Consider the following 26,246-nt stretch of genomic DNA (forward strand, 5'->3'; position numbering starts at 1 on the left):
GGGCCAGCAGGTGACAGGTGGGAAAGCCAGGTAGAGGGGTAGGAGAGGTGAGCATGCTGTTTGGGGAGCCAGGCCCTGCCGCTGGGAACCTCACAGAGGTTCTGCTACCCTAGGTCATTGCAGGCTCTCCCGACCTCCCCCCTGCCCCACCCATGGCAGTGGTCCCGCCTTAAGCAACTAGGTTAGGGATTTGGACGCACAATCCCAAAGAGACACAGCAATCCCTAGTTGTGGGCCAATGGCAGCGCCTCCTTAAGCTCTAACAGAGGAAATGGACCCTTTGCAGCTGGACCCCCGGAGAAAGAGCTCAGTTTGCAGAAGCCCAGGGAACGGAGGGTGATGTGAGTAGCACTCGGCCATCAGTCTGCTGGGCAGCCACTTGGGTCTGGCTGGGCCCCCTGCCCCTCACCGAGTGCTTTGGGAAGCTGAATGATTGTCATCTGTGGGCAAAGGGCAGAGGAGTCTTCATACACTCTGTCCCCTTCCCACTCGGACTGTGACACCAACCTTGGTGTTGACCCATTGTCCCCTTCCAGTAGGCTGCCGGCCCCACCCCAGCCGCTGTTCCCAGCACTGAGGAGTAACCACCCCTTGCACGGGGCCCCAACCATCTGCAGGGCCACCCACAGGCCAGCCTCGCCACACAGCTGGCCTGTCGGGAAGCCTGAAGGAGCCCAGCAGGCCCACAGCTTCCAAAGCAGAGAAAGAATGCATAACCAGAGAAGCGAGTGGAAAAGAAACTTCCCAACATTCAAAACAGTCCACAGAGAATCCAGAAGAGCTGACGGCCTTATATAGGCCTTCTCTGCAGGCAGGCCCCGGGAGAGTCAGCCTGTCAGCAGTCCTCGCAATCCCAGGCTGCCGCAGGTTAGGGAACTGCATTTTCTTGGTCTCAGGCCAGCAGCCCTTCTTAACTCCTTGGTGTCCTCCCAGAATCCCAGAACATAGCCACCGAAAGAGGGCAACCAGAGGCCGCAGGCTTCCACGCTCCCGGGGACCAGTCAACCCCCTTTTATGACAGGGTGCCTGACAGTTTCCAGGACACGCAGCATTGCCCACAGTCAGCTGACTTGCCCATTTCCAGCTTGTGGCCTGGGGCCGCTTGTCCTGTGCTTCGTCTTCCCCATCCTGAAACTGGCAGGGTACATACACTCACACCTCTCTGAGGCTGAGAACTCTGTGCCTGGCAGAGGGGTTCACAGTGGTGCTCATTAATGAGAACAGCCATCGGTGGGGTGGTGAAGGACCTCGAGATCCTTGGGGAGCAGAGTTAGGGTTCCTGGGAACCCTGGTTGTGTTCATTGGAGATAATAAACCGTTCTAAGCAAGTGGAGGCCAGAAGCTCTACTGGGTTCTGTTCTCCACACAAATAGGTGTGGTGAGCGCTTTTCGCAAGGTGGGGTTGAGGCGGTGACAGAGGCCGATGCGTTCTCTGACCAGCCAAAGCCCAGAGCCCTGATAAGCAGGTAAGAAACGTGCCCCATTTCTGATGTAAAGGACACCTGCCACTGCTACACCAAGGGCTTTTTTAAAAACTAGCTATAATGTCAGCCTGAAGAAAAGCAGAATAAACAGCCCTTAAGCAAAGGGGTTTGCTTACTAACACAGTAATCCTAGAGAAGACTCCATGACAAATAACTTTTTCCATGAGTCAGACAGAAAGCTCGCATTCACTTGTTTTATAAAGGGGAGGCTTTGTCAGATGACCGGCCCTGGCTGATGCACCTGGGGTGGAAGCTAGGAGGAGCTGTGCAGGGGGAATTCCTGGGCGGCCCTGTTAAGAAACAGCCCATACCCTGCGGTGGTCCCATGGTTTCCAGGGAGCTGTTTGCAGAGGAGCCACCACCCTATAGCTGCTGCGAAAATCCCCATAAACAGCTGCCAGGGAACTGGAGAGGGGACACTGAGATACCCCAGATCTGCAGCTGCTTAAGCAAGATTTAAAACCAGCAAAACCCCTTGTCCTCAAGTCTTCTTCAGCTCAGCCTGAGAATGAATATTTCATATTAACCGAGGCCCATTAGGAGGACTTTCTCTCTCTCTCTCTCTCTCTCTCTCTCTCTCTCTCTCTCTCTCTCTCTCTCGCTGGCTCTGCCCGGGAAATACCTTTTCCTGTGACTGCTCCCAAATGCTGCTCACCCAGCGCCCTGACTTCTGCCAGCATCTCTGGGCTTACCACCTGGGATCTGGACTCAGAGAAAACATGTCTCTGTTCATTCCCACTCAACAGATTTCACATGCTTGTAAATCCTTTTGATCTCTTAAAACCTCCTGTTTATTCAGCCCCTGCCGAGGCGCTGGAAGAGTGACTCATCTTTCGTTGTCTTGCTCCGAGGTGGGGAGAAGCTGGGGCCGTGTCCCGGCCTGGGCACGCTGGCATCCCCGTGCCAGAGCCCTCCTCCCGCAGGGCTCAGGCGCAAAGCTGCCCGGCCTCTCGAGTCCTGCCTGTGGCCCCACAGCACTGGACTGCCTGGGAGGATGGGACTTGACTTGAGGACAAGCTGCATTTGTCCACTTGCCCAGTCTGGGCCAGGCATGCACGGGAACAATACCCATATTCACACGGCATGGGGGTTTGCCAGTAAACCACGTGACTTGACATCACGACAGATGTGGGTGGGAAAGGGAAGAGACACAAATGCTCCCTTGTGTGCCTTCGGCTCGATGCTGCCCGTGAGCTTCAGCTGCAGGCAGACTGCAGGGTTTGTTGCCTGCAAAGCCTCAGCCCCGTACTGGGGGGACAGATGTGGGACAGTGAAGTCACTGACACCTGCTCAGGGTTCTCACTGCTGCATCCTGTTGTGTATTGTGTTAGAAACATCATAGAACCTCTCGCTTTCAGCCCCTACTTCAAGAAAGTTGCCCTGGTACCAATTAGCAGGGAGGGGTCAGCAAGTGTATAAAAAGTCATCACGGCGATTAGCAATAATTGTCCCCCACGCTTTGTATTAAGGTTAACAGCAGCGCACATTGGTTTTGTGCACATTTTGATTACGTACCGCTTAACCCTCACAACAACCCCCTGGTGGACATCACTGCCACCCCCGTTCTGCAGACAGAAAAGCGTTGCGCACACAAATTAAGCGGCCTTCCCAGGGTCACAGTGCTGGCTTTCAGACCCAGGCCTCGGGGCTTCAGGGCTTCTCCACCAGTTTTTCCATACAGCCTGCGTGTTGGGGGAGCCAGGTAAGGGGGTGGGCCCTGCAGAACAACTGGGGCTTTTCCAGAGTGTAACTGCCAAAGAGGCCCCTCTGGGCACTCCCTAAGGGTGACTGGGGCTAGTATGCTCCACTTGTCCCGTCCCAGGAATGCGCATTATGTGGGGCACGGTCAGAAACTGTAGAAGTCACTGCCTTTCCTACCGCACCCTAGCCAGCGGTCACTACAATTGAGGGCTTAGAAACGGTGTCACTCGCTGCCCACCCCCCACCCTCCAGAACAAAAGGATTGATCCGTTTCACACCTACAGTAACCAAATTGCAACCGTAAGATCTCTTTAGTGTGCTGCTATAAGTGGGGGGGCCTTTTGAAATTTTCTAGCAACCAGCCTCTCATTTTACTGATAAAGAATTTGAGCCCAAGAGAGGGAAAGTGTCTTACCCCAAATCGCACAGAAATCAGTAGCAGAGTTAGAACCACACCAGGGGTCCCCTGATGCCAGGCCTGTCTTCGCACTAGAGCAAGCTACTCTCCCTTCGCTAGCATGTGTCCTCCGTGCTACTGTGTGTGCCTCGCTGCCCCCCACAGCCGGGCGGAGGCACCCGTCCCTAATGGGGAGCTGGCCGCCTGGGTGTGCGCAGCCCCTTGCTGCTGCAGGCTTGCTCTGACAGCTTCTCCTATCAGGCAGAGGCAGCAGGAGGGTCTCTCTCAGTTAGCGTGGGTGGGTTCTTCAAGCTGGAAACGGCTGACAGACTAGACCAGTGTGTGTCCTGAGGAGGATCTAGCGGCTCCGAGGATATTCTTTGTCCCAGTGAAGGGGTAATAGGCACCTTCCAGGGAGGCTGAGGGTGAGGTAGGAGTAAGGGCTTGTTGGGGAGTGGGGGGTCCTAGAAGAGAGACTGGTGGGAAGGAGACCTGACAGGCATGGTGGGAGGGGCTGCCTTTTAACGAGGCTCTTCTTCCCGGAGATTGGGACGATAGGGGTAGAGGGACAAAGGAATCACAGGAAATAGCTGGTCCGCCACACTGATGCCTTCATGTCTCGTCCTCTGTCCTCCATTCTCTCCCCTCAGGAGTTTATATTCTGATTGGAGCCGGCGCCCTCATGATGCTGGTGGGTTTCCTGGGCTGCTGTGGGGCTGTGCAAGAGTCCCAGTGCATGCTGGGACTGGTGAGTATCCTGTGTTCCCCACTCCAGGGCCCCCAGCCCCCAAAGTTCCACAGGACACATGGTGGTGTGAACGGGACACCCCAGGGGCATGAGCTGTCCTCGGTCCCACCAGGGAGCCTCCATGCCAGGCCTACCCCAGCCTCCTAGCCGCACAGTGGACTTGTCCTCTTCCTCTGTGGTGAAGCCTTCCTCCTCTTCCTCTCTGGATTCTGTATCTTACCACCTCCCCAAGGCAACCAAATGCCAGGACTTGGTTCATTGGCTTTTCCCCCCTGAATCCACAGGTACATTTGCTTTCTCTTGTTTCAAAAATTTGTTGCAATTTTCCTCAGACTCCAGAGTGTATTCACTTTTTATTTCTTCAAATCTGTGGTTTTTGTGAGTGAGCAACAGCATTTTATCGCTGACTGACTCCTAATTAGCTCCTTAGAAATACCAGTTCTGGCTCAGCCGTGCCCAGTTCGTTCCCTACTCCAGCTCCGCTCCTCACCTGGGCTTAACTTTTGCAGTTCTGGGAGTGTCTTCATTTGTGTCCCCAGACACCCAGCCCTCAGAGAGTCATCGTCATTCCTCCTTGTTCTCCAGAACGCTCTCTGCTGTTTCTGGTTGGCTAGGACTGTTCCTCACCCCGCCCTCTTATTGCCTTCCAGTTCTTTGGCTTCCTCTTGGTGATATTTGCACTGGAAATAGCTGCGGCCATCTGGGGATATTCGCACAAAGATGAGGTAGGTTCTTCCCTGTCAGATCTCTTGGGACCTGCAGTGATACGGGTTTGGGAGTTTGCAGCTGTGGGACAATAAGGGCAGAAGGGTGTCCCGCTGGCCTCTTTGGTCAGCTTTCATCATGCCTCTTATCTCCCCACACTCCCACTGGCCCCTCAGAACGTGAGCTTCTGCAGGGCAGGGAGTGTGAGCGTTTATACTACTCTGGGCACGTGCTGTGCCAGCCACTGCTTTGGGCCAACCACTGCTTCCAGTTCCCTGAACGGTGCTGGCCCGTGATACATGCTCAGGAACTAGCCCCTGGGTCTCCGTGTCTGTGCGCGTCTCACACCTCAGCAGCCCTTCCCAGATCTTCTGGAAAGATGAGGAAAACGTGGCTTTCTGGGCGGGACGCCCGTGCTCCTTCACCTAATCTATAAATATGAGCCAGGTACTATGCGATCTGGAGGTGCGTGAACTGTTGTCTTCACTGTAAGGACCTTTGCCACCTTGTGTGGCAGAAAGACATGGTCATAGAAGTCACTTATATCCAAAAGTCCCATGGGACGTGAAGGGGTGGGGTGTGGAAGGTGGGGGTCTTTGGCTTCATGGAGAAGAGGCCATTGGCCTAACCCTTGAATGAGAGAAAAGACTTCAGGAGGAAAGTCGGTGGCAGACAGGGTACTTCCCGGCAACGCAAGGGTCTGAGCACAGCTGAGCTTAGGCCCTGAGGGGAGGAGACCAGAGAGTTACGGGCCAGAATGGGCCACATCAGAACAGTGTTTTAGGAAGGGCTGTATTGTCACGGTTAGCAGGTGGGAGGAAAGAAGAGAGCTACTAGATGCAGGAAACCTGTTTTGTTTTATTCTCTGAACGATTTAATGGTTCTGGTGGTAGAGGCTGCAGTTGTAGAAATAGGAAGGAATAACTGAGAACGATACTGAAGGAGAAGTGCCCGAGTTGGTCAGTTTAGTGATGTCGCGGGGGCGGGAGAGCCAAGACACAGGCGTCCGTTACCTTGGGAGGCGCCAGGTACAGGATGGTGACATCGCTTCTATGTTACATTGTAATAGCTAATACTCCACACTTACTCTGTAGCAGACACCGTGTTAAGCACATGCAATGTGCCACTGGAATTTTCACAATAATCTCTCAGGTAGAGAGGAATATAATCTCCACCCTAAATATGCAGAGAGTGATATACAGGGGGCCGTGGGTAATTTGCCAAAAGTAGCGCAGTCTCTGAGTGAAGGCAAAAGAAGATGGAAGCCTGAGGAACGAGCCAGATCAGAGAAGGATTAGGATCAGGATGTAGATTGAGGAGATTCGTTTGTTCTCAGAAAGAGGAAGACGCCGAGTGGGGCTGAAGGGACCAGCCACAGGCGCAGGGGAAGGGAACCGGCAGTAGCGGGTTCCTAGAGAACGTTGGGGGAGAGCGAGGGCCCCCGAGGTGCCGAGAGAGGGGCAATCTGCTCAGAAACATTTTCCCAGCACAAGAATTTGTGAGCTAAGCGTGAGGGAGACGGAAGAGGTGACATTTGTTCATTTGCCCTGCTACTCTCGTGTATCTGTCCCTCACAGGTGATTAAGGAACTCCAGAAGTTTTACGTGGACACCTACGACAAGCTGAAATCCAAGGACGAGCTCCAGCGGGAAACGCTGAAAGCCATCCACTACGCGGTATGTCATCGCGGCCGGGGCCCCAGCCGGTCTGCAGGACGCGGGCACCCGCGGGGTGTGCTGTGCCCGACCAGCGTTCCTCTGTCTCAGTTGTTTTTTTCTGTGTTCCTCTCACCTTCATCCCTGCCCTCTCTCTGCAGTTGAATTGCTGCGGTGTGGCAGGGGGCGTGGAACAATTCATCGCAGACATCTGCCCCCAAAAGGACGCAATCTCAGCCCTCACCACGAAGGTAAACTCGAAGAGCAAGACTTTCACGCCCCTGCCCACAGGTTCTGGGCAAATCCCACAAGGGTGGAAGTGAAATCTGCCCCCTCGTTCTGGGAGGACAGGCATTCAAGTGCTTCATAAATACCTCCTCCACCAGGAAGCTGCCAGGGTGACAGTCTCATTTCTCCCCCGCCCTGCTGCCTCTGTGTCCTCAAGAACAGCCAAACCAAGGCCAGACCAAGGGAACTACACATTACTGCCCCTCAGCCTCTTGCTTTTTAGACCCAGAAACGGCGCAGGGTTGGAAGCTAGGGCTAATTCTAAACCTAATCTTAATTATAGGGTGTTACCCCAGATAAGAAATAGACCCAAAGCAGGGACTTACCCCTCTTCCATGGTTTCTTCCCCGAACATAAGGGACCCACCTTTTTATATCTCTTGGTTCTTCTTCCCATCCACCAACCAAGGCACCTGAACACTCTGTCCCCCACCCTTTCTCTGGAACCACCAACGACCTGAGTGAAACGGTGCCATGGGAGGGAGGGGGTGTGCCCAGAGCAGGGAGTGTGTGTAACCAGGGTCTTGGTTTGCCCCCCTAAGTCCTGCCCTGAGGCCATCAAAGAGGTCTTCCACAACAAATTCCACATCATCGGCGCGGTGGGTATCGGGATCGCTGTGGTGATGGTAAGTGTCCTGGATGTCGGGGGTGGGGGGGTCCGCTCAGTAGCTTACGTTGCTTAAGTGCATGCTCTGGGCAGGCTCTGGGTGAAGTGCTACACATTTATCAACTGATTGAATCCTCACGTACCTATGAGGTGGGAACTCTTAGCATTCCCATTTTAGAGACTAGGGGATGGAGCAATGGAGAAGTTGAGTAAGTTGATCAAAGTCGCTGAGCTCATGAGGAAAGCATTTGGGATTTGAACTCAGTGTGTCTCCAGAATCCATTCTCTCAGCCAGTGAGGTTCAGGGGTAAGTTTAAGGGGACGCCAGTGCTGCTAGTGCACGGACCGTGCACAGACCATGCACAGATGTAGGCCCATGTGAGGGTCTAGAGCACCCCAGACCTACCAGCTACGCTGGGGCAATCTCCAAAACGTGTTTCCATCATGCACCTGTTCTTTTCCTCAAGAAAGTATAGTTCGATAAAAGCTACATGGATGTGAATTATTTCACCTAATAGGCATCCAGGGGTGGACCGCCAAAAGGAAGACTGAAAGCATCAAATAATCTGCTCTTGAGCAATCAGCTCCCAGAAACCATCAAGGGTCACAAGCTTCCCTGAGACCTCCTCCTCTTTCCCCAGGAGGGAATGATGGGAGCCCTGCAGGGGACACAGCCCTCCTCCGCCCCTCCCAAGACCACCCCAAAAGAGAAAACTGCTTCCTTTCTTAGTGGTTATTTGTACCTCTCACCTGCATCTAAGAAAAGCTTGGAGTAGCTTTCAGTAAAAGGAATAACAATACCTTTTCAAATAGAATATAACACATACACATACACAAAGACGGAAGCGAAAGTTGGAATATTTGGAATTTAAGCATTCAGTTTAGCTCTGAGTTGGCCTCACCTTGAAAGTTCTCCAGGGAAGTTGCTATGTAGCTTGCATTAGCAAGTGGCTGGAGACTCCTAGAATCCCCACTAGTCAGTGATCCTTCCCATTATCCAGCCTACGACTCTCTTGTCTTTACATTTAACTCATGTAGCCTCCTGGTCCTCACCATATTCCTGGCTCTTTGTCTTGGCCTAAATGACTCATGCCTTTCCTTCCACAAAGCTACCGTTCCTCCCATCCCTTCCTGTCTTCCAGATATTTGGCATGATCTTCAGTATGATCCTGTGCTGTAACATCCGCAAGAACCGAGAGATGGTCTAGAGTCAGCTCGCACTCCTGAGCAGGACAGTTTACCCCTGAAGAGCGTCGGCTGTTTGTTTTCCTGGGGTTTTGGTATTGTTTTCACTTTTGTTTCATTGTTTTCTTTTTTGGCCACTAACTTTTAGTATTCATTCTGCATTTCTAAACAACAAAAACAGTTATTCTGTGTTTATCTTTTTAACGCTTTGTTCAGTATGGATAGTTGAGAGATTAAGGGATTTGGTTTGCTTTGGTTTATAATTTTTGGTTGTTTTTGCTTATTATGTTAAGCAGAAATCCTGCAATGAAAGGTACTATATTTGCTAGACTCTAGACAAAAGATATTGTACATAAAGAGAATTTTTTTGTTTTTGAATAGATTTAAAAAATGTCTATCAAATTTAATCAGATTGTAACTTATGTTGATGACAATTTGATACATAATAAAAGATTATGACAGTATTCTGGACTGGTTTGGGGGAGTTTTTTGCTTCCTTTATTTGTATTTTAGAGCACTGTATTTCTCAAATGTCTTGCAACTGCTCTTTGCTTTAATTGCATTTTTATGAGAAGGTTGGAAGGTTGGTCTTCCTACTTTACTAATCAAGAAATCGAGGTGTGGAGAGATGAAGGGATTCTGACCCAAGGTCATACATTTATTAAGAGGCAACCACTTCTATTAACCACTGGCGGGCTCACCACAGTGCCCAGGACTCTTGCAGCAGTGTGGTGCTTCTTGGGGATGGATACCACAATAAATGTGGGCTCCCCAATGGCAGGGACTTTGTTTTACCCACTGCTGTGCCCCCAGCACTTAGAACCGAGTGTCTGGTGCAAATAGCTGCTCAGTATTTGTTATCAATTAATATCTGTTAGTTGATACATGAGTACATACCCATCAGGGTTTAATCCAAGAAGCAGAATATTAAGTATTATATACAAAGAAAAAGAAAATTTGTTACAAGGATTTTTTAATAGATTTTATTTATTTATTTTTAGACGGGGAAAAGAGGGAAGAAAGAGAAAGAAACACCACTGTGTGGTTGCACTCACATGCCCCCTACTGGGGACCTGGCCTGCAACCCAGGCGTGTGCCGTGACTGACTAGGAATCAAACCAGCGACTCTTTGGTTCACAGGCCAGCACTCAATCCACTGAGCTACACCAGCCAGGGCTGTTACAAGGATTTGCCCTTACACAATCACTGGGGCTGGCTAAGCAATCTCTGCAAGATGACTGTCTTTGCATCTGACCCTGGAGCTTGAAGCTCACAGAGCAGATAGGAAGATAGGAAGGGCATATGGATATGAGCTAGAGGAGGGCAAGAACAAGCTGGAACTCAGAAGCACAAGCCCAAGAAGACACACAAATCTGTGTGGGCCCTTGTTCCTCTGACGTTGGTGGTATGGGCCCCCCAGAGACCCTGGGCCGTGTACAACAGTATAGCTAAACACACACTGGCCAGGAGTTGGAGAAGTTGAAGTGAGCCAGCAAAAAAGGCAACAATTAGTGTGAGCTACAAAATGACAGCTTCCCTGGCTGGTGTGACTCAGTGCATTGAGCGCCGGTCTGCGAACTGAAAGATGGCTGTTTTGATTCCCAGCCAGGACACGTACCTGGATTGTGGGCCAGGTCCCCAGTTGGCTGTGTGTGAGAAGCAACCAATCGATATAGTTCTCACACATCTGACCCATTTTCAGCCAAATGTCCATCTCTGTACAGTCAACTGGCAGGTAGAGGAAAGGGGTGCGCGTGGTAAAGAGCCAGCCACCCTCTGACCTATAGACTGGGCCCAGGGCGAGAAGAGGAGGGATCATTGAGAGCTAGTAGACATCTGGAAAGGAACCAGTTGGTCCACCCTGCTGTCAATCCAGGGAAACAAGCTTGCTCTGACCCCTGGCAAACCTGTCCAGGTGACACTCTGGGGTTAAGGGTAAACCGAGATGGTGCACAGCCTTCAGGACCTGAAGGGCTTTTGGAGCAAAGGGCCTCTAGGAAGTTTTAGATCACAAAAAGGCAACAGACTCTGCCAAGAGAAATACAAAGCTGGGTACGTTGGCCTCTTGGTTCAACGTTAAAGGCAGCCCAGTTAAACAAATCTGAGTAAAAACAGCTGGATAGTAAAATGTTATTACTTTACCGAGTGCCCTTCAAGAAGTGAAAATGGTTTAAAATCCCCAAACTCCTGGCCCTCTCCTCACAAGAGCCCATCTCCATGTCCTCTGAAGCAGAGCGGCGCAAGTATACAGTCTGCACATGTATAAGTGAAATCAAGCAATCCACAGTCCCTGATCCTTATAGTTTGAATAGGTTAAGCACATGTTTGGCTGGTTACATAATAGGATTTTCCTCTCATATTGAGTCTGGAGGCAACTACAGGTGTTGACTTAGCAGCTAGGCACTGTCAAAGGTGGCATCTCTGATTCTCTTGGCTCGTCCCTCATAGTCACAAGGTAGCTGCTGCAGCTCCAACTAGCTCTACATTCACAGCAGGAAGTAAGGGAAAAGGAGGAACGCTTGCTAAGGCTACCCCTTTTAGTTAAAACGCAAAAGCTTCCTCCAACAGACTGGAAGCCAACTTCCATTTGTGTGTCATTGGCATTTTACAGTTGGAGAACTTGAGGTTCAAAGAAGTTAAATATTTGCCCCAAGATCATACTGGATACAAACTTGGATCTGGATTTTTCTTTCTCCAGTTTCACACAGGGTGCCTCCCAAGAGTAATATCATAAGAGGAAATTTAACAGGAACAAACTGGAACATCTTTTAATCAGAAGAACTCATAAAATGCAGGGTGGGGAAACAATTTCATCTGAAATAAGACGTGGAAATACAGCTTCCCACAAACTTAAATGAAGCTGCATTGGGTTCCATCCAGAGAGGTGGGTGTGCGGATGGAGAGGGACAACAGAGTCACAGATGCAGTGGTCGGGTCCGAAGGCAGGGTCATGCTTCAGTCAGGAGCCACTCCTTAAAAAGAAAGATGGCCAGTCCTGGCCACGTGGCTCGGCTGGTTGGAGCATCATTCCGTGTACCAAAACTTTGAGGGTTAGATCCCCAGTCAGAGTACCTTTAGGAGGCAACCAATCGATGTTTTTCTCTAACATTAATATTTCTCAATGTCTCTCTCTCTCATCAATAAACATATCCTCAGGTAAGGACTGAATTAAAAAAAAAAAGGAAGGTAGCCAACTACAGAGAAACCTGAAGGGGACAGGCTTTATTGGGGAGGACCCTAAAACCAAGTCTTCCAAGAGGAGAGTGAAGGAAGGACCAGGGAATTCTAACCAGGGGGTGGGGGGTGGGGAGGAGAGCGGCAGCACAATGATCTTTGTTTTCAAACATCTAGAGGGCTATAAGGGCTATACCAGGAGTATGTGTTGTCTAAGAGGCCACAATAAGAACCGATGGGTGAAATTCACAGGGAAACAGATTCTGGCTGAACACAAAGAAAATTTAAAATCAGGCATCTCCAACATTGAAGAGGCTCTCCAGGAGTAGCAGTCCCCCAGGAGAGGCTGGAGATGGGGTTGTGACAATTCTTGCACTGATGGGGACTTGAGGAATTCTTACACTCCTTTCATCCCTAAGTGCTTATAAAGATGTAGGTCATTAAGCAAAAATAAATATATACATATATATGGAGGTGGCAAGGGTGAGTCAGGGAGGACCTCTGATAAAGGTTAATGTAAGAGAACAATTTCTATTTCTATGGAAAACCCCAAAATGTTTCAAAATAATGTTTTACCTCTGAAATTGTTGCATTTTTTTTCATACTCAGTGTCATTCTTGGGCTCTTCGAGATTAAAGTAAGAGCGCCAAAATCCTTAAATCACGGGGTGCCGGGGTCCAGCCTCAGCAGGTCTCAGGGTCCCCAAAGGATGGACAGCGCAGGCGACGAATGAAGAGTCAGACACCCAGTTGGATGCCGGAGAACGGCCAGCCTCTGTGGGTCTGACTGAACTCTCAGAGATTGATTTAGGCTTTATTTTTATAGAGATTGTTGTATAACATTAAAGGAACAGGTGTATGGTGTGATCAGTTAAGCAGAAAAAATCAATACAGAGGCAACCAGGAAAGGTACAAGAATTTCCATAGTTTCAGTTATGTTAAACAAAGGTTGTTTTGACCAGGAGAGCCATTAATCAGACAATTAGAAATAGCTGTATGTACAGAGTTTAAATGTCTTATTGTTTATTAAAGTTCTCAGAATTTGTCATGGGGCAAAAGGATATGCTAGACCAAGCGGAGGTTAGGAAATTCATTATAGGGCCTTTGTGATGTCTAACTTAGCTATCTATCTTTTCTGTCTAAAATGTTTCTTTATGTAAGATGGACTCTGACTCCTTGGTAATTGTTTCTATGTGCTTAGTTTGAATAGCTGACCAACTTCTCCTGTTTCCTTGTCTAATTCTAATTAATACATATTCCTGTCCAAGGTAGAGGAGGAGCTGTTACTCTAATAACTTTTAGATAGTCAGGGGCTACTTCATTAGGGGGGACTTTTGTTCTACGGCCAAGAGATTATTTTGTACAACTTCATTGGAATTATGCAGATCATTGATCCTGAAATGCAGGTGTCTAAAAATCCCACCACCTATTAATCGCAAAAACAAACATGCAAGGAGCTAGACAGGAAGGCCAGCCACAGTTGCCTCTGCTGTGCAGATGTATCTCATCCGTCCCGACTGTGCCAAGGAACGGCTGCTGGTCAGCTCCAGACAACGGGGTTTGTTGGAAGGATGCTCAGCATCTCAGCAGCCATACCACAATTTGTGATTCTGTGCGTTCCCTCCTGGAGTGTCCAACAGGCCAGAAGTCGGGACCCGAGACAGTGGCCTGTCTCCCAGATCTTCACATGGCCTCTGCGCCCCTCTCCTGCCCCAGTATCATCTCTACGTCTTTCTGCATCTCACATTCACACTCACTTAGCAAAAAGGTTCTAAACAGGTTGTTGGGCACGTCCAGTAAGAAGCATCCCTGTGTTGCTGCTGTGCTTACCTGGTCTCCAGGCCGCCAGGAGTGAGCCTGACTCAACCCCTTGATCCTGATCCCAACCCTGACCCTGACCCCACCCCAGACCTCTTGAGGCCTGGTGGCCAGGCAAATCCCTGGCCACTGTATCCTGTACCACTTCCAGCCCCTGTGCACCCCTGGACTGCTGCACGCCCACAGGAGCACCTGGCTCAGGATGTTCACGCGCCACGGCGACTGCCACTTCCACTCGGCACTTTTTCTGGGCTGCCTGCGCCACCCAGCGCAGGTCTACCAAGACTTGGCCATTTGGCAGCGGTGGAGGCCGGCTGTCTGCTCATCTCTGTCCAAGGCAACCGAAAGTTTCATATCAAAAGAAATTTGGTTGGAACCCTCCGAGTTCTATGAAATAAGAACACTGGAAAACTTTGCCCCATCTCCTGACTTGCACGAATTTTGTCTGGAGCGTGCATTTGATGGGGTGGAAAGATGGATGCCAACCATATTACTAACTGCTGACGGGATCCCCTCAGGAGATAAGCTCTACTTAGAAGGTTCAGACTTTTTAGAAAATCTTTTGTACATTGAAGAAATCATGAAGGAAGACAAGAAATTTCACCCAGCAGTGGTATACAGTCGCCATGTTTATAGTATCCACGAGACTTAAAAGTGTAAACGTGTTTGTCCTAAGAAGTAGGTAGTGGAAAGAGGCATTTGTAGTGTATTGCTTACTGGTACGCTGGCCTCTTTGAAATTGTCCTAAGGAATGATGAGGGTTGACAAGACTTGCTTAGAACTTAAGGAACTTTGTGCCTGCAAGTGATACAGTACAGTCTTTCATATTTCAAATGTATTATGGAGTTCTCTTGCTTATTTTATTTGTTATACCTTGCTTATTTGATTCCTTAAACCTTTCATATTTTATTCTTTAAACCTCACAGAGTCACCCAAGTATAAAGTTTGAATGATCTTGTTATTGAAAACCAAAAAAATTCAAAGTTATTGATTTATTATGAAAAGTTTAAAGAAGCTGTTCTACTGCCACTGTCTTTTTAAATGTCCAGTCTATTAGCACTTTCTCTGATGTGTTAGGAGAAGAATCCATGAAGTCCTTAGACTTTCTACTGGAGCTCATTTACGGGTGTCTGATTACATAGTGAACAGACTGAAACAACCTTCAAATGACAGTATCATTACTTATGATTCTAGCTTGATGATTAAGATACAATCAAGCTAAAGTCATAAGGTACAAGCTTTAAAACGAAATTGCATTAGTCGTGGGTTTACCGAATTGGAAACCTATGTTAGTTAATATTTTAAAGAAATATGAAGCCAATACTATTTTCACTCTGGAATGCTAGTTAATGAAACAAAAAGATTAGAGAAATGTTGAGGTTAGAGAGAGAGACTGTTTTTCAGTATTTTTTTTTAATTTTGAGAGTACGTTTATTAAAGCTCAGGACAGTGAAACAAAGGAAGGACTTAGGGCAGAAGGAGCAACAGGAGAGAGCCCGGGTGGGGCTCTGTCTTGGCTCCTAGAAACGTTCCAGGAAAGAAGTGGCCAAGGAGGGGCTGCTGTCAGCTCACTAGGAAGAGAAAAGGGGGCCTGGGGACAGGTTCAGGGGACGTGCCTGAGGATGAGCTGCCACTGCCACTGCTCCCCTGGGACCCTTAGAGTTGAGGAGAAAGAAAGAAGTGGGTGCCTCCTCAGCACAGAAGTCAGTCTCACGATCTGAAGAAAATAAAAAGTTCACCCCCGAGATGAGGCACCGGCAAAGAGAGGGCCCACCTTTACTTTTACTTTTTTAATATGGGCAATTTTTTACTTCTTCTTAAGAGGAATAATGTGTATTGATTAAAGTTGGGAAGTGGTTAGGACACCAATTGTATTTCAGATCTTTGACTAATTATGCATTGTACAATGGACTTCATTTTTCAGGAAATGTCTTAGCTTTCCTACTTATAAAATACAGGTATTGATGAAGTACAAAAAAAAGTATCCCTGTTATCTTATGTCAGGACATGAATCCCTGACCCCAGTGCTTGTGGCTAAGGGAGCAATAGCAGTGTTAAGGATCCCCCATAGTCTTCCAAACACAGGAAATTAGGTAGAAAGAACTTCCAGGGACACCTTCCCAGGTTAGAACTGGCAGGCTCAAAGACCACCTGGGAGGGCCACCCTAGATGACACCCACCCCAAAGTCTTTACACCCTAAGGGGGTCTGCAGTGAAATTCTTGTAGAAAATATGCCTGCGGAAGGGGTGTTCTCCTCAGATAACTGTGGCCACACTCCAAAAGAGGTAGAATCGTGCACACGGATCTGTGAACAGTGAAGAGTCAGTGGAGAGCCAGCTGCAGGTCCATGGCTCCCAAACCAGGGGTCATCAGAGTCTAAGGACTTCATTGCACCAGGCTAAGCTTTCTCCACCCCTCCCCCAGATACCCCCGACCTGCCCTCCATTACAATGCTGGCTTGGGGAGGCCTGAGCAGCTAATGTAACAGTTTTCACTTAAGCTTTGGCTTGCAAACCCCCGGAGAACTAATTCAGTTTCTTTCTTTTTAAATTGGATTTCCCCAAACCATCTGCTTCCCCTTTGCCAATGCAGCAAGATCAGATCTTATCCCAGCATAGAACCTCTGAGCTTCTGAAAGGCCAGGGCTGAGCTTCCGGCCAAGCAAGGCAGGGAGGGACTAGTGGGGCTGTTGCAACACACCCTGCAAGAACGGTGTTGGTTCAAAACCTCCGTGGAGATTCCCAGGTGAAATCCAGCTCAACCAGCAGTCACGTCCTCTCCATAACCTCCTCAGCACCCCACGGTTCATGACCAGCCCCTACAATGTCACATGGTACACCCCTTCCACACGTGTTCTGAACAGTCAGCAAGGGGTTTCACTGGCATGGAGGTGGCTCACTTGGCAGCTACCTGGCTGCATAGGAGGCAGAGACCAGCAAGGAGATAGGCACATGCAATAGAAAACGCAGATTAAGATCTTTCCAAAATAAGTAACAATTTTCTCTGCTGAGAACCAGGATCCCGATCAGTGATTTTACTAACTCCCCCAGGCCAGGAGTCAGATCACTAAGGGCTTTTCCTTGGGTCCTTCTGTGATTTAATAAAGATGATACATTAGCAGATTCATCAGGTATGAACACACAACATTCTGTTTGAATTATGACATAGGTGCCTTCTTGTGGTACAGTAATAATGTCCAGAGCCATCCCATTTTGGAGGACAGTTTTTCTCACTTGTGACACTTCAGTATTCAAGAGAGAAAGGCTTGTCTGATTGTCATTTAAGGCTTGCTGGGTGAATTTAGTAAGGGCTTTTCTCTGCGTCATAATGTCCTTCAGGCCAATGGAGGAGACAAAGACAGACTGTGCCAGTGGAAAACAAGGAGAACCACCTCGGGCTCTTGTAGATGAAGCCAAATGTCCCTCCAGACATCCTGAACCCACGAGGGCACGCCCATCATCATCCACCCTTCATCTTCCTGTTGTCCCCCCATATTCTGAGTTCAGCCCACTGGCTGCTGGGGGAGGGGCTCTACCTGGAGGATCCCTGTGTACACTGCTAGGAGCTGTTGCTCTGTGCAGGTATATCGGGGTTTCTGTCCCCTTCCGAAGCTGGGACCAAAATCTAGGGGCACTCTCTCCTTCCACTGTCTCTGCCACAGTGGCCGACCCACACCTTCCGGAGTCACAGACACAGCTAACGCAATGGCAGCCCTGCCTGGCAGGTGCCCAGAGCTTTAATCTGGCCCATTGGTACTTTTGTCTTCTCAGAGGCGGCTTGCTGCTCTGCTCCCCAGTCCCACATGTGCCCTTTTTTCAAAGTAGGAGGCATCAGGGACAGAGGCACTGTGCCAGGTGGGGAATAAAACTTCCAAAATCCCTAAAATGGCACTGGAGAAAAAAGAAGGTAGCTAAGGAGGAGAAGAAGGGGGAGAAGAGGGAGAGCAGGAGGATAAGGAAGAGGGGGAGGAGGCAGGAAACAGAGAAAGGAGGAAAGTGCTACCCGAAGGAGGAGAGAGGGAGGAGGGGGAGGAGGGGGCAGGAGAAGGGGCGGAGGACCACACAACTCCTCTAAACAGCGGTGAGTGGCAGCAACAGTGGTCAGTTGTTCTGGTGTTTGGACAAAAGGCACCAGCGTATATCTGGCCACCATCGCTTTGGTTTATAAAGAGGCACCAACTCTGTCTGGTCCACTTTTCTTAATCTTTGAAGAAGTGATTACAATGGGGAAAAAAAACAGAGGAATAAAGATACAAAGATAGTAATTCAGCAAACAAAAGTTAGGAATCCTCTGAATCTCTTAAAAAAAAAAAAACCCAACCCCATGATGTCAAGAGACATCCAGGGAGAGCTCTGCTCTCTCTTCCACCATGCCTCCTGCCCCCCGCCAGACCTAAGAAAACCTAGACTCCAATTCATTGGCCAGTGACCTTTGTATCAGGCTACCCTATCATTTCCTTCTGGGCCAGCATGGCGTCCCCCATCCCCTCCTTTCTTGCCCCCAGGTTCTCCTGGTGATGCTGATGTGATGGAAGGTATATTCGTAGTTTGACTCATGAGTGACATACTGAGCAACCTGTGGGTGTAAAGCAAAGGCAGAGAAGGAAGGTCACAGCTCTTCAGTTAAGTATAGATCTCTCTCTCCCAGGGAAAGTAGTATTTTGTCAAACCTTGGCTGACAGAAGCAAAAATGTAATCATTTTCTCTGTAAATAATTGGCTGTTATGTTTAGAATAAATTTACATCTCTTTTCAATTGTGGTCAGTTGGAAATTGTTAAATTACCAATAGATAATTAAGAGTCTAGGCAAGAATGCCCTGGCTGGTGTAGCTCAGTGGATTGAGCTCGGGCCTGCGAACTAAGAGATCGCGGTTCAATTCCCAGTCAGGGCACATGCCTGGGTTGCAGGCCAGCTCCCAGCAGGGGATGCATGAGAGGCAACCACACATTGATATTTCTCTCCCCCTCTCCTTCCCTTCCCCTCTAAAGCTAAATAAATAAAATCTTTAAAATAAAAAAAGAGTCTAGTCAAGAAGACAGGGTCCACAATAGGTAATTCATCAGCATGAGTATAACATAGGGAATTGGTTAAACAAGTTTGGAAGACTGTAATATCAAAAAGAGAACAATAAGGGAATGCGCGAATAATACCCACCCACAGGAGAAAGCTGCCGGCCTAGTGCTGGGGGAACAGAGGGCGTAGGTGGGCTTATGGGACCTGGCAGCTCAGAGAATGGGGTCTGCAGAGGAAAGACTCAGGCCTCAACGAGGGGCCATGTCTCTAGTTCAGTGCGTGCCCCTGAGGCCTGTGGAGAGGCTGATTCCGAGAGGACCGCATTCTCTGCCTCCTATCATTGCCCGAGACTCGGAACACCTTCTACAAATTTTAGCCCAGAAAACGCAGTTAGGTGAGCGGAAGTGAGCAGGCAGGGAAGAGCCGGCCACGTCCGTTCTGCGGCTTCAGGCCTCTCCGGACACCAGGAAAGTGATGACAACTTGACTATACCTGGAAGCTCTGACCATTCCCTGTCCCTGTCCCCGGTAATTCTGGAACGAAGGCTGTGTTTAACAACTCAAAGTCACTGTAGTACTTATGAAAATAAATAAAGGAAAATCTTATTCAGATCAAGTCAGGAAGCCCTGAAAGTGTAGCTTTCATGAACATATGACCTGTTGTGCTTACTTTACAAATTTAGGCAGAAAGAAACTTACTTTACTACCCCAGAATGAAGGGAAGATTTTTCTCCTTGCCCAGCAACAGCCCAGCAACTGCCCAGCAAATGAGAAACCACCACACTCAGCCATGAGAAGCCACTGCCACCCTGAACGCTTATTCTCCTCCAGTGGACTGATTGTTTTAATAATAAATAAAATGTATTTATTTACTTTGAGAGAGAAGGGAGGGAGAAACAAAGGAAGAGAAACATTGATGTGTGAGAGAAACATCAATTGGCTGCTTCTCACACACACCCCAACTGGGAATCGAACCCAAAACCTAGGCATGTGCCTTGACTGGGAATTGAACCAGTAACCTTTTGCTTTGCAGGGCGATGCCCAACCAACTGAGCCACACTGGTCAGAGCTCCAGTGGACTTTTGCTCATAAGCACCCCTCCCAACTATCTCCTTTTTTTCTATAACTTTCCTTCCCCTCCTTTGTTCTCCAGACTTGCCTGTTTGTCATTGTTTGCATGTCCCAGATGGCAATTCCTCTGCTATTCCCAAATGAACTCATTTTTGCTGGTAAATAACTGGCTATTTTACTTTGAAATTTGATCATCGTTACCCTAAAAGTGATCAGGAAAGTCATGGATTCCCACACATCTATCCCGAGCGAAGAAGAACTGCCCCACAAAACACAACTGAGGAACAGGGGGAAACAAGAGAGTGACTGTACGATTACAACCCATGGGCCCTACTTGCTTGGCCTACTGGGTGCAAATATAAAGTGCTTAGCACATAGTAGTCACACAATAAATGGCCTGGTTATGGACCAGCAGTGCTCTCACCCCTCCCACAGTGCTACACTGACCATTACATGAGAGTGTTAGAACTCCACCTCACAAAAGATGCTAAAATCCTCAGGTCCCTGTTGTGCCGGGAAGAGGACTGTCTGAAAGAATACCACAGTTCAGCTTCCCACAGCTTCACAGGACTATAACATGACCTGGGCGTGAGGCCTCCCAGCACTGGGCTGGTCCCAAGGACTAGCAACAGAGATCAATCCAAATCCGGAATGACTAGCCCTGAGCAGCCTCCGGCTCCTTCCATTAACAGGATTGCTTCTCTATTTGGCCGGTAAAACAGGCCAGGGTCTTGCTGACCCAGGGCTTGTAAATTTCCCCTTCCCCCACCCTCCAACAAATAAATGAAGCTCATTCCTTCGTCCGTGACATGGGATGCTGTGGAATTCATCCTGAATCCCAGTGATTAGCCAAGTGGGGACCCAGATAGAGACTGTCTGCACAGCAGCCCCAAATCAATTCTGGGAAACACAAAACAAAGTAGACGGACATGTTCTGGTCTCATTCTTTCTACCCAGATTTATGTATCTCTCACTCCACATGCAGGCACTACTCCATCCGGTCTCCTTTGAATCAGCTCTTTATCTTAATACACACTGTGCCCACCACCACTCACTGAAAGGCAGAACTGTAAAACCCAACATCCATGAAATGTAGTGATTTGTACTTGTACGGAAGCAAGAAATCTGAATTTCATGCTGGGAGGTGGTTGTAAGTGTGAATCAATGAGCCAGGGAGGGAGGCTGTGGGGTCGAATTGCAGAGGTTTGTTTCCCTGGGGAGTGAAACAGCCCTGAGTTTAAATCCTGACTCTGCCAGGGACCTCCGGGGCAACCCCTGAACTCGCGGCTGTCCTCCTTAAAGCGAGGGGTTGCTATAGAGCAGGTAGAGAGGCTCGGTAAGCGCTGGCTGACCTTAGTATCGTGTTGTTATTCTCACTGATGAGCACACTTGGAGAGGAAGAGTGAGGAAACCACCGGTGACCTTCCATTAGAGTTGCTAGGGCTGCTGAGGGAGTTCGGAAAGTGCTGGTGGGGGCGGGGGAGCAGATTCTGGGCTGGGGAAGGGCAGGAAAGGGTTGAGCAAGGATTAAGAATCACCTTGCTATAATCATCTACAGATGCCTGGGATTTTTTTTTTACAGTTTTGACCCTGGATTAATATCTTTCTCTCCAGCACTACCCCTATAAAGTCTCGGTTGTTCGAGGATTCAGAGTAAAATCTTTCCGATGACCTACACCCTCAGTTTTCAGCCTCCTCACCCACTCTCATGGGCAGTGGCTTCCAAATTTGTTTGTCCATGACCCAACCATATGGGTGATTCAGTGTGCACACACATTATACGTAAATGCCCAGGTCTACGCATACGTAAATGAAATAAAGTTTTATGATATGATACTTATCCTTGCTACATGCATTGTATTCTGCTATTTCCCAGCTTGTTCTACTTCATTTTTACAGATGCACTAGCTTAATTTTGTGATTCACTGAGAAGCCAGGTCTCTCAATTTGAAAAACGCTACCCTAGATGTTTTTCACTACGTCACTCCAGTTTTAGAGATCAGAAAGCTACGTTAAGCCCCAGGTAATGACATTCCTGTCAACAGAGGTCGATGGTCCCAAACGATTATAACGAAGCTGAAACATTTTTTATCACCTAGTGACATCATAGCTATCATAATGTTGTAGTATAACACAGTGCTTACTGTAACTTTTCACCTAATAAAATTTAAAAGTTTATATAATTTTAAACTAAGTTGAATTTATCACCAAAGAAAGAAAATCTAAAAAATAAATTTAGTGTAGCTTAAGTATGCAGTGTGTATAAAGTCCACAGTGGCGCACAGTGAAGTCCTGAGCCTTCATTGACTCGCCGCTCGCTCCCCGGCTCACCCAGAGCCACTTCTAATCCTGTGAGCCTCATTCACGGCAAATGATACACCTGTACGTACAGGTGTATCGCTTGTAAAATCTTTTGTACAGTACTTTTCTCTCTGTCTTTTCTATATTTAGACATGTTTACACATACAAATAATTACCATTGTGTTATAATTGCCTACAGTTCAGTATTCAGTATAGTAACATGCTGTACAGGTTTGTAGTCTAGGAGCAATAGGCCGGGCCAGACAGCCTAGGTGTGTACCAGACTATACAAACTAAGTTTGTGTGATGTACTCTAGTGATGATCAAATGACAAAACCACAATGCAAGGCTGTGTCACACTCTCTAACCTTTTCCTGTCACTCAAACTCATTGCCTCCACTACTCCAAGTTCCACTATTTTCTAGCCCTACCCAGCGCCTCCCCTTCACCACCTTTTCCCTGCCTGTCACCCCTCATGATGTCGCTTCCTCTTTATCTGATTTAGATTACATAGCTAATAATAATAATCTTTTAATTGATTCATTTAATAAATATGAGGTTTGTCCAGAAGGTATCCAGCCATATAATACAAAAAATAAAGATGGTTATTGAAGAAAATACTATATACAAGAAACATTGCACGTAGGACAATGACATCTCAGCCCGCTTCAAAGTAGGCACCTTGGGACCTCACACAGTTCTCCCAGTCGCCATCAGCTGCCTCATCGTATTTTCCTGAATCTCATCAACAGTCCGAAATCCCTTCCCTTTCAAAAGTGACTTTAGTTTTGGGAAAAGCCAGAAGTCACAGGGCGCCGAATCTGGGCTATAGGGGGGCTGAGTCACCTGGGTGATTTGATGTTTCACAAAAAAACTCTGCACGAGATGTGATGCATAAGCAGGCAAGTTGTCATGATGAAGCTGCCAATCACAAGTTGCCCACAGCTGTGGCCTTCTACATCATCCAAATAGTTTCCATGGACAAATATTCAAGCTTAATGCAAAATTTGATGCACATTTGCTGCTCTACTCACTCAGTCATTTCTCATGCAACAGCCACAACAGCACACATGCTCACTCAACAGCATCTACCTCTCCCACTGGCTAGTACAGTGAAGTCATCATTGTTCACATGGGCCCATTCCAGTCCACTCTCCTTGGCTGCCAGACTACACCAATGTCACATGAACCAATCTCATTATATTAACAATGGCTGGGCTTTTTCCAGACAGACCTCACTGTTGCCTAGTTTTCCCACTCTGTGCCCAGCACTGTGCTAGGTGCTGGAGAGACAGTGGTGAACCTGTTTAAGGGAGGGAAAACAGATAATTAGGAAGTAAACAAAAACAATTAAGCTATTTTGATACAACAGCCAGTGCAAAGGCCTAAGGCAGGAGGGAACCAACAGGTCCCAGGAACAGCACTGAGGCTAGCGAGCCTGGAGCAGGGGGAAAGAGGGAGAGGAGGTCAGAAAGAAAGCAAGAAGCCAGATGGTCTCCTAGGCTATTCCGGGGACTTTGCATTTTACTCTGAATGAGATGGGCTATCATTTGTAGGATTTGAGGAGAGGAAGCAACCTGATCTGGTTTATGTCTTTAAATCCTCTTCTGTTTGGAGAATAGATGGTCAGGAAACCAGGGAGGAGGATACAGGTTAACATACTATTGGATTAATCCAGGTGAGAGACAATGGTGGCTCGGACCAGGGTAGTGGGAAGGAGGTAGAGAGAAGTGGATATAATTTTGAAGGTAAAGATACTAGGATTTGCTGATAGGAGAGGTCAAGGATGGCTCCAAGGTTTTTGGCCTGAACAGCAGAGACTGGTCCCACTATCTCTCTGTCCTTGTGGTTTTCCCTCTGGCTCAGGCCAAACAAGCACCCACTTCCACTTCCTGTTTCTTCCGCCCGCAGATCTTGTCCCCAGACACACGGAGGCACATTTCTCACTCACTGCTTTCCAAGTGCCCTCTTCTCAGTGAGCACTGCCCACCCAGCCCTCCTCATTGCAATCTACCCCCCTTAACCCGCTATCTTCCTTTTCATAGTCCTTGTGACCCCAATTTGTCCCCCCCCCCAATGAGAATATAAGTCCCTGGAGGAACTTGTCTATTTTGACATTGGACAGTTTGACAAATGTCTATTTTGTTCCAGAGCCTGGCAAACTGCCCAGAACGAGGACCACCTCCAAGATGTGCAAGGCCCTGGGCAAATAACCCTTTTCTGGGCCTCTGTCTAGATAAACAAATTCGGTCACACAAAACCAGTTCATCAGTACCATTCTGGCAACTCAATCTCCATGACTCCACACCAGCCAGCAGGAAGCAGCTGACTCCAGACTAGTCTACTGGAACCGAGGCCCAGGGACAACCCCTGAGCACAAGTCCCAAGCTCCTGGGTCAAGTCCATGCACGGAGTCGAGGACTGAAGAGCACGCTGGATGGGGAAGTGGAGAAATGGTGACCAGGGCTAGGTCTGAAGTGGACACTGCCCACTGCCTAGCACACCAAAGGTTGTCACTAAAAACAATGTATTTAGGTTTTATTTATTTTTACAGAGAGGGAAAGGGAGGGAGGAGAAAAGGAGAGAAACTTTGATTTGAAAGAGAAACACTGATCAGTTGCCTCTCATATGCACCCCAACAGGGGACCAAACTCACAACCCAGCATGTGCCGACCAGGAATCAAACTGGCGGCCTTTTGCTTTGTGAGACAACGCCCAGCCAACTGAGCCACACTGGTCGGGGCACTAAAAATTATTGAATGAATATACTTAGCCTCTCTTCTGTCCAAACTCTCTGGGTAAGAGAACACAAGCATTCAGCTAGACAAAGGCTGCCCACCCCTAAGCGCAGTTTGCCAGCTCATCTAAAGGGGAAGGCATAAGAGGCAGCAGAGGGGGACCCTGCCCATGGCCCAGGCTAGGTCATTTTGGGGTATCATTCAGTGAACTGGGGCATCCCAACTTGCGTAAATGAGCTTCCTGGACCCCCAGGCCTTGGGTTGTCAATCTACCTCTGCTTACGAGAGTGATGCAGTCCCCACTGACCTCCTTAGTGACATTGCCTAAAACCAGGTCAGATCTCCCAGTGGCATCCAGGGTCTTTTCTAAGTCCTAGTGAAAGCCAGGCTGGGGGATCAGTGGGGACATCAGGTGAGGCCCCACTGCTCTTAGAGGCCAGAAGCTATAGAGGGCAGGACCCAGGTTCTCTGCTCCCTGGGCCTTGACTTAAACTGGTAGGTCTGGTGCTAAGTGCTTGTCATATCTTCTCTTTTTTTTGTCCTCTGAGTAGCCTCATGACAGACGTGTTATAATCCCCATTTTTACAAATGAAGAAACTAATGCTCAGAGAGGTTAAGTAATTTACCCAAATCCACACAGAAAATGACGGAGTCAGGATTCAAGCTGCAACTACTTTGCCTCCAAAGTCCACAGTACCAGCCTCCAGTACCACACTCACCTCGGGAACCAAAGGTTTCTGGAACCTGCGGATATGAATTTCAGGGTGCCTGATGTCCAGCCTTCAATGCCCACAACAGGAACCAGGGTATGTAGATACCTAAGAGGCATATAGGAAGGGCTTCGAACACAAGAGACTAAAGTATTCCCAATGGAGGGGGATACTGGGGACTCCGCAGTGGGTATTCACTGAGCACAGAATTTGACAGATACCAGAATGTCAAGTGCAATTTCACAGCGAGACCCTCCTGCCCTCTGGCCACTGTGCCGACTCATAGGGCACGGTGGGGGGGAGGCCAACTCAGTTTTGTGTGGGGTCAGAGCCTGGAGCCTCCGGCTGAGGGTAGACTGAGAATCTGTCCTTGAAACAGAGATTCACCTGCCCAAAATGAGACAGGTGGAAGTGGCCTTCTCACCTGGCTGGTGGTGGGAAGGGCAGTGCCTGAGTTCGCCTCAGATACTGACTCATCCCAACTCCTGTGGGAGAAGGAACCAAACCCCACCTTTTCAAGAACACTCGGGGAGGCAGAGGCCTGCCTGCCTGCTCTCATTAAGAATTCTCAGAAAAGGGGGGGGGGGGGAGGAGCCTGCCAAGATGGACCAGGGTATAATGGGGATAAATAGTAATGGAAAAAACATAATTAA

General features: G+C 48.5%; 1 protein-coding gene across 1 annotated transcript in view; it reads left to right on the plus strand.

Annotated features, from left to right (window-relative positions):
* Nucleotides 1-9,233, plus strand: part of CD9 (CD9 molecule) — a 31,580-nt gene extending 22,347 nt beyond the window's left edge. Inside the window, exons 3-8 of the mRNA XM_037160687.2 lie at nt 4,233-4,330; nt 4,981-5,055; nt 6,613-6,711; nt 6,852-6,941; nt 7,520-7,603; nt 8,727-9,233. Coding sequence (XP_037016582.2) covers nt 4,233-4,330; nt 4,981-5,055; nt 6,613-6,711; nt 6,852-6,941; nt 7,520-7,603; nt 8,727-8,792 — 512 coding nt within the window. The 3' untranslated portion in view covers nt 8,793-9,233. The remainder of the gene's footprint in view (nt 1-4,232; nt 4,331-4,980; nt 5,056-6,612; nt 6,712-6,851; nt 6,942-7,519; nt 7,604-8,726) is intronic.
* The last annotated feature ends 17,013 nt before the right edge of the window (nt 9,234-26,246 follow it).

Source organism: Artibeus jamaicensis, unplaced genomic scaffold (genome assembly GCF_021234435.1).
Source record: "Artibeus jamaicensis isolate MK-2021 breed Jamaican fruit bat unplaced genomic scaffold, CSHL_Jam_final contig_233, whole genome shotgun sequence".
Classification (NCBI taxonomy): Eukaryota; Metazoa; Chordata; class Mammalia; order Chiroptera; family Phyllostomidae; genus Artibeus; species Artibeus jamaicensis.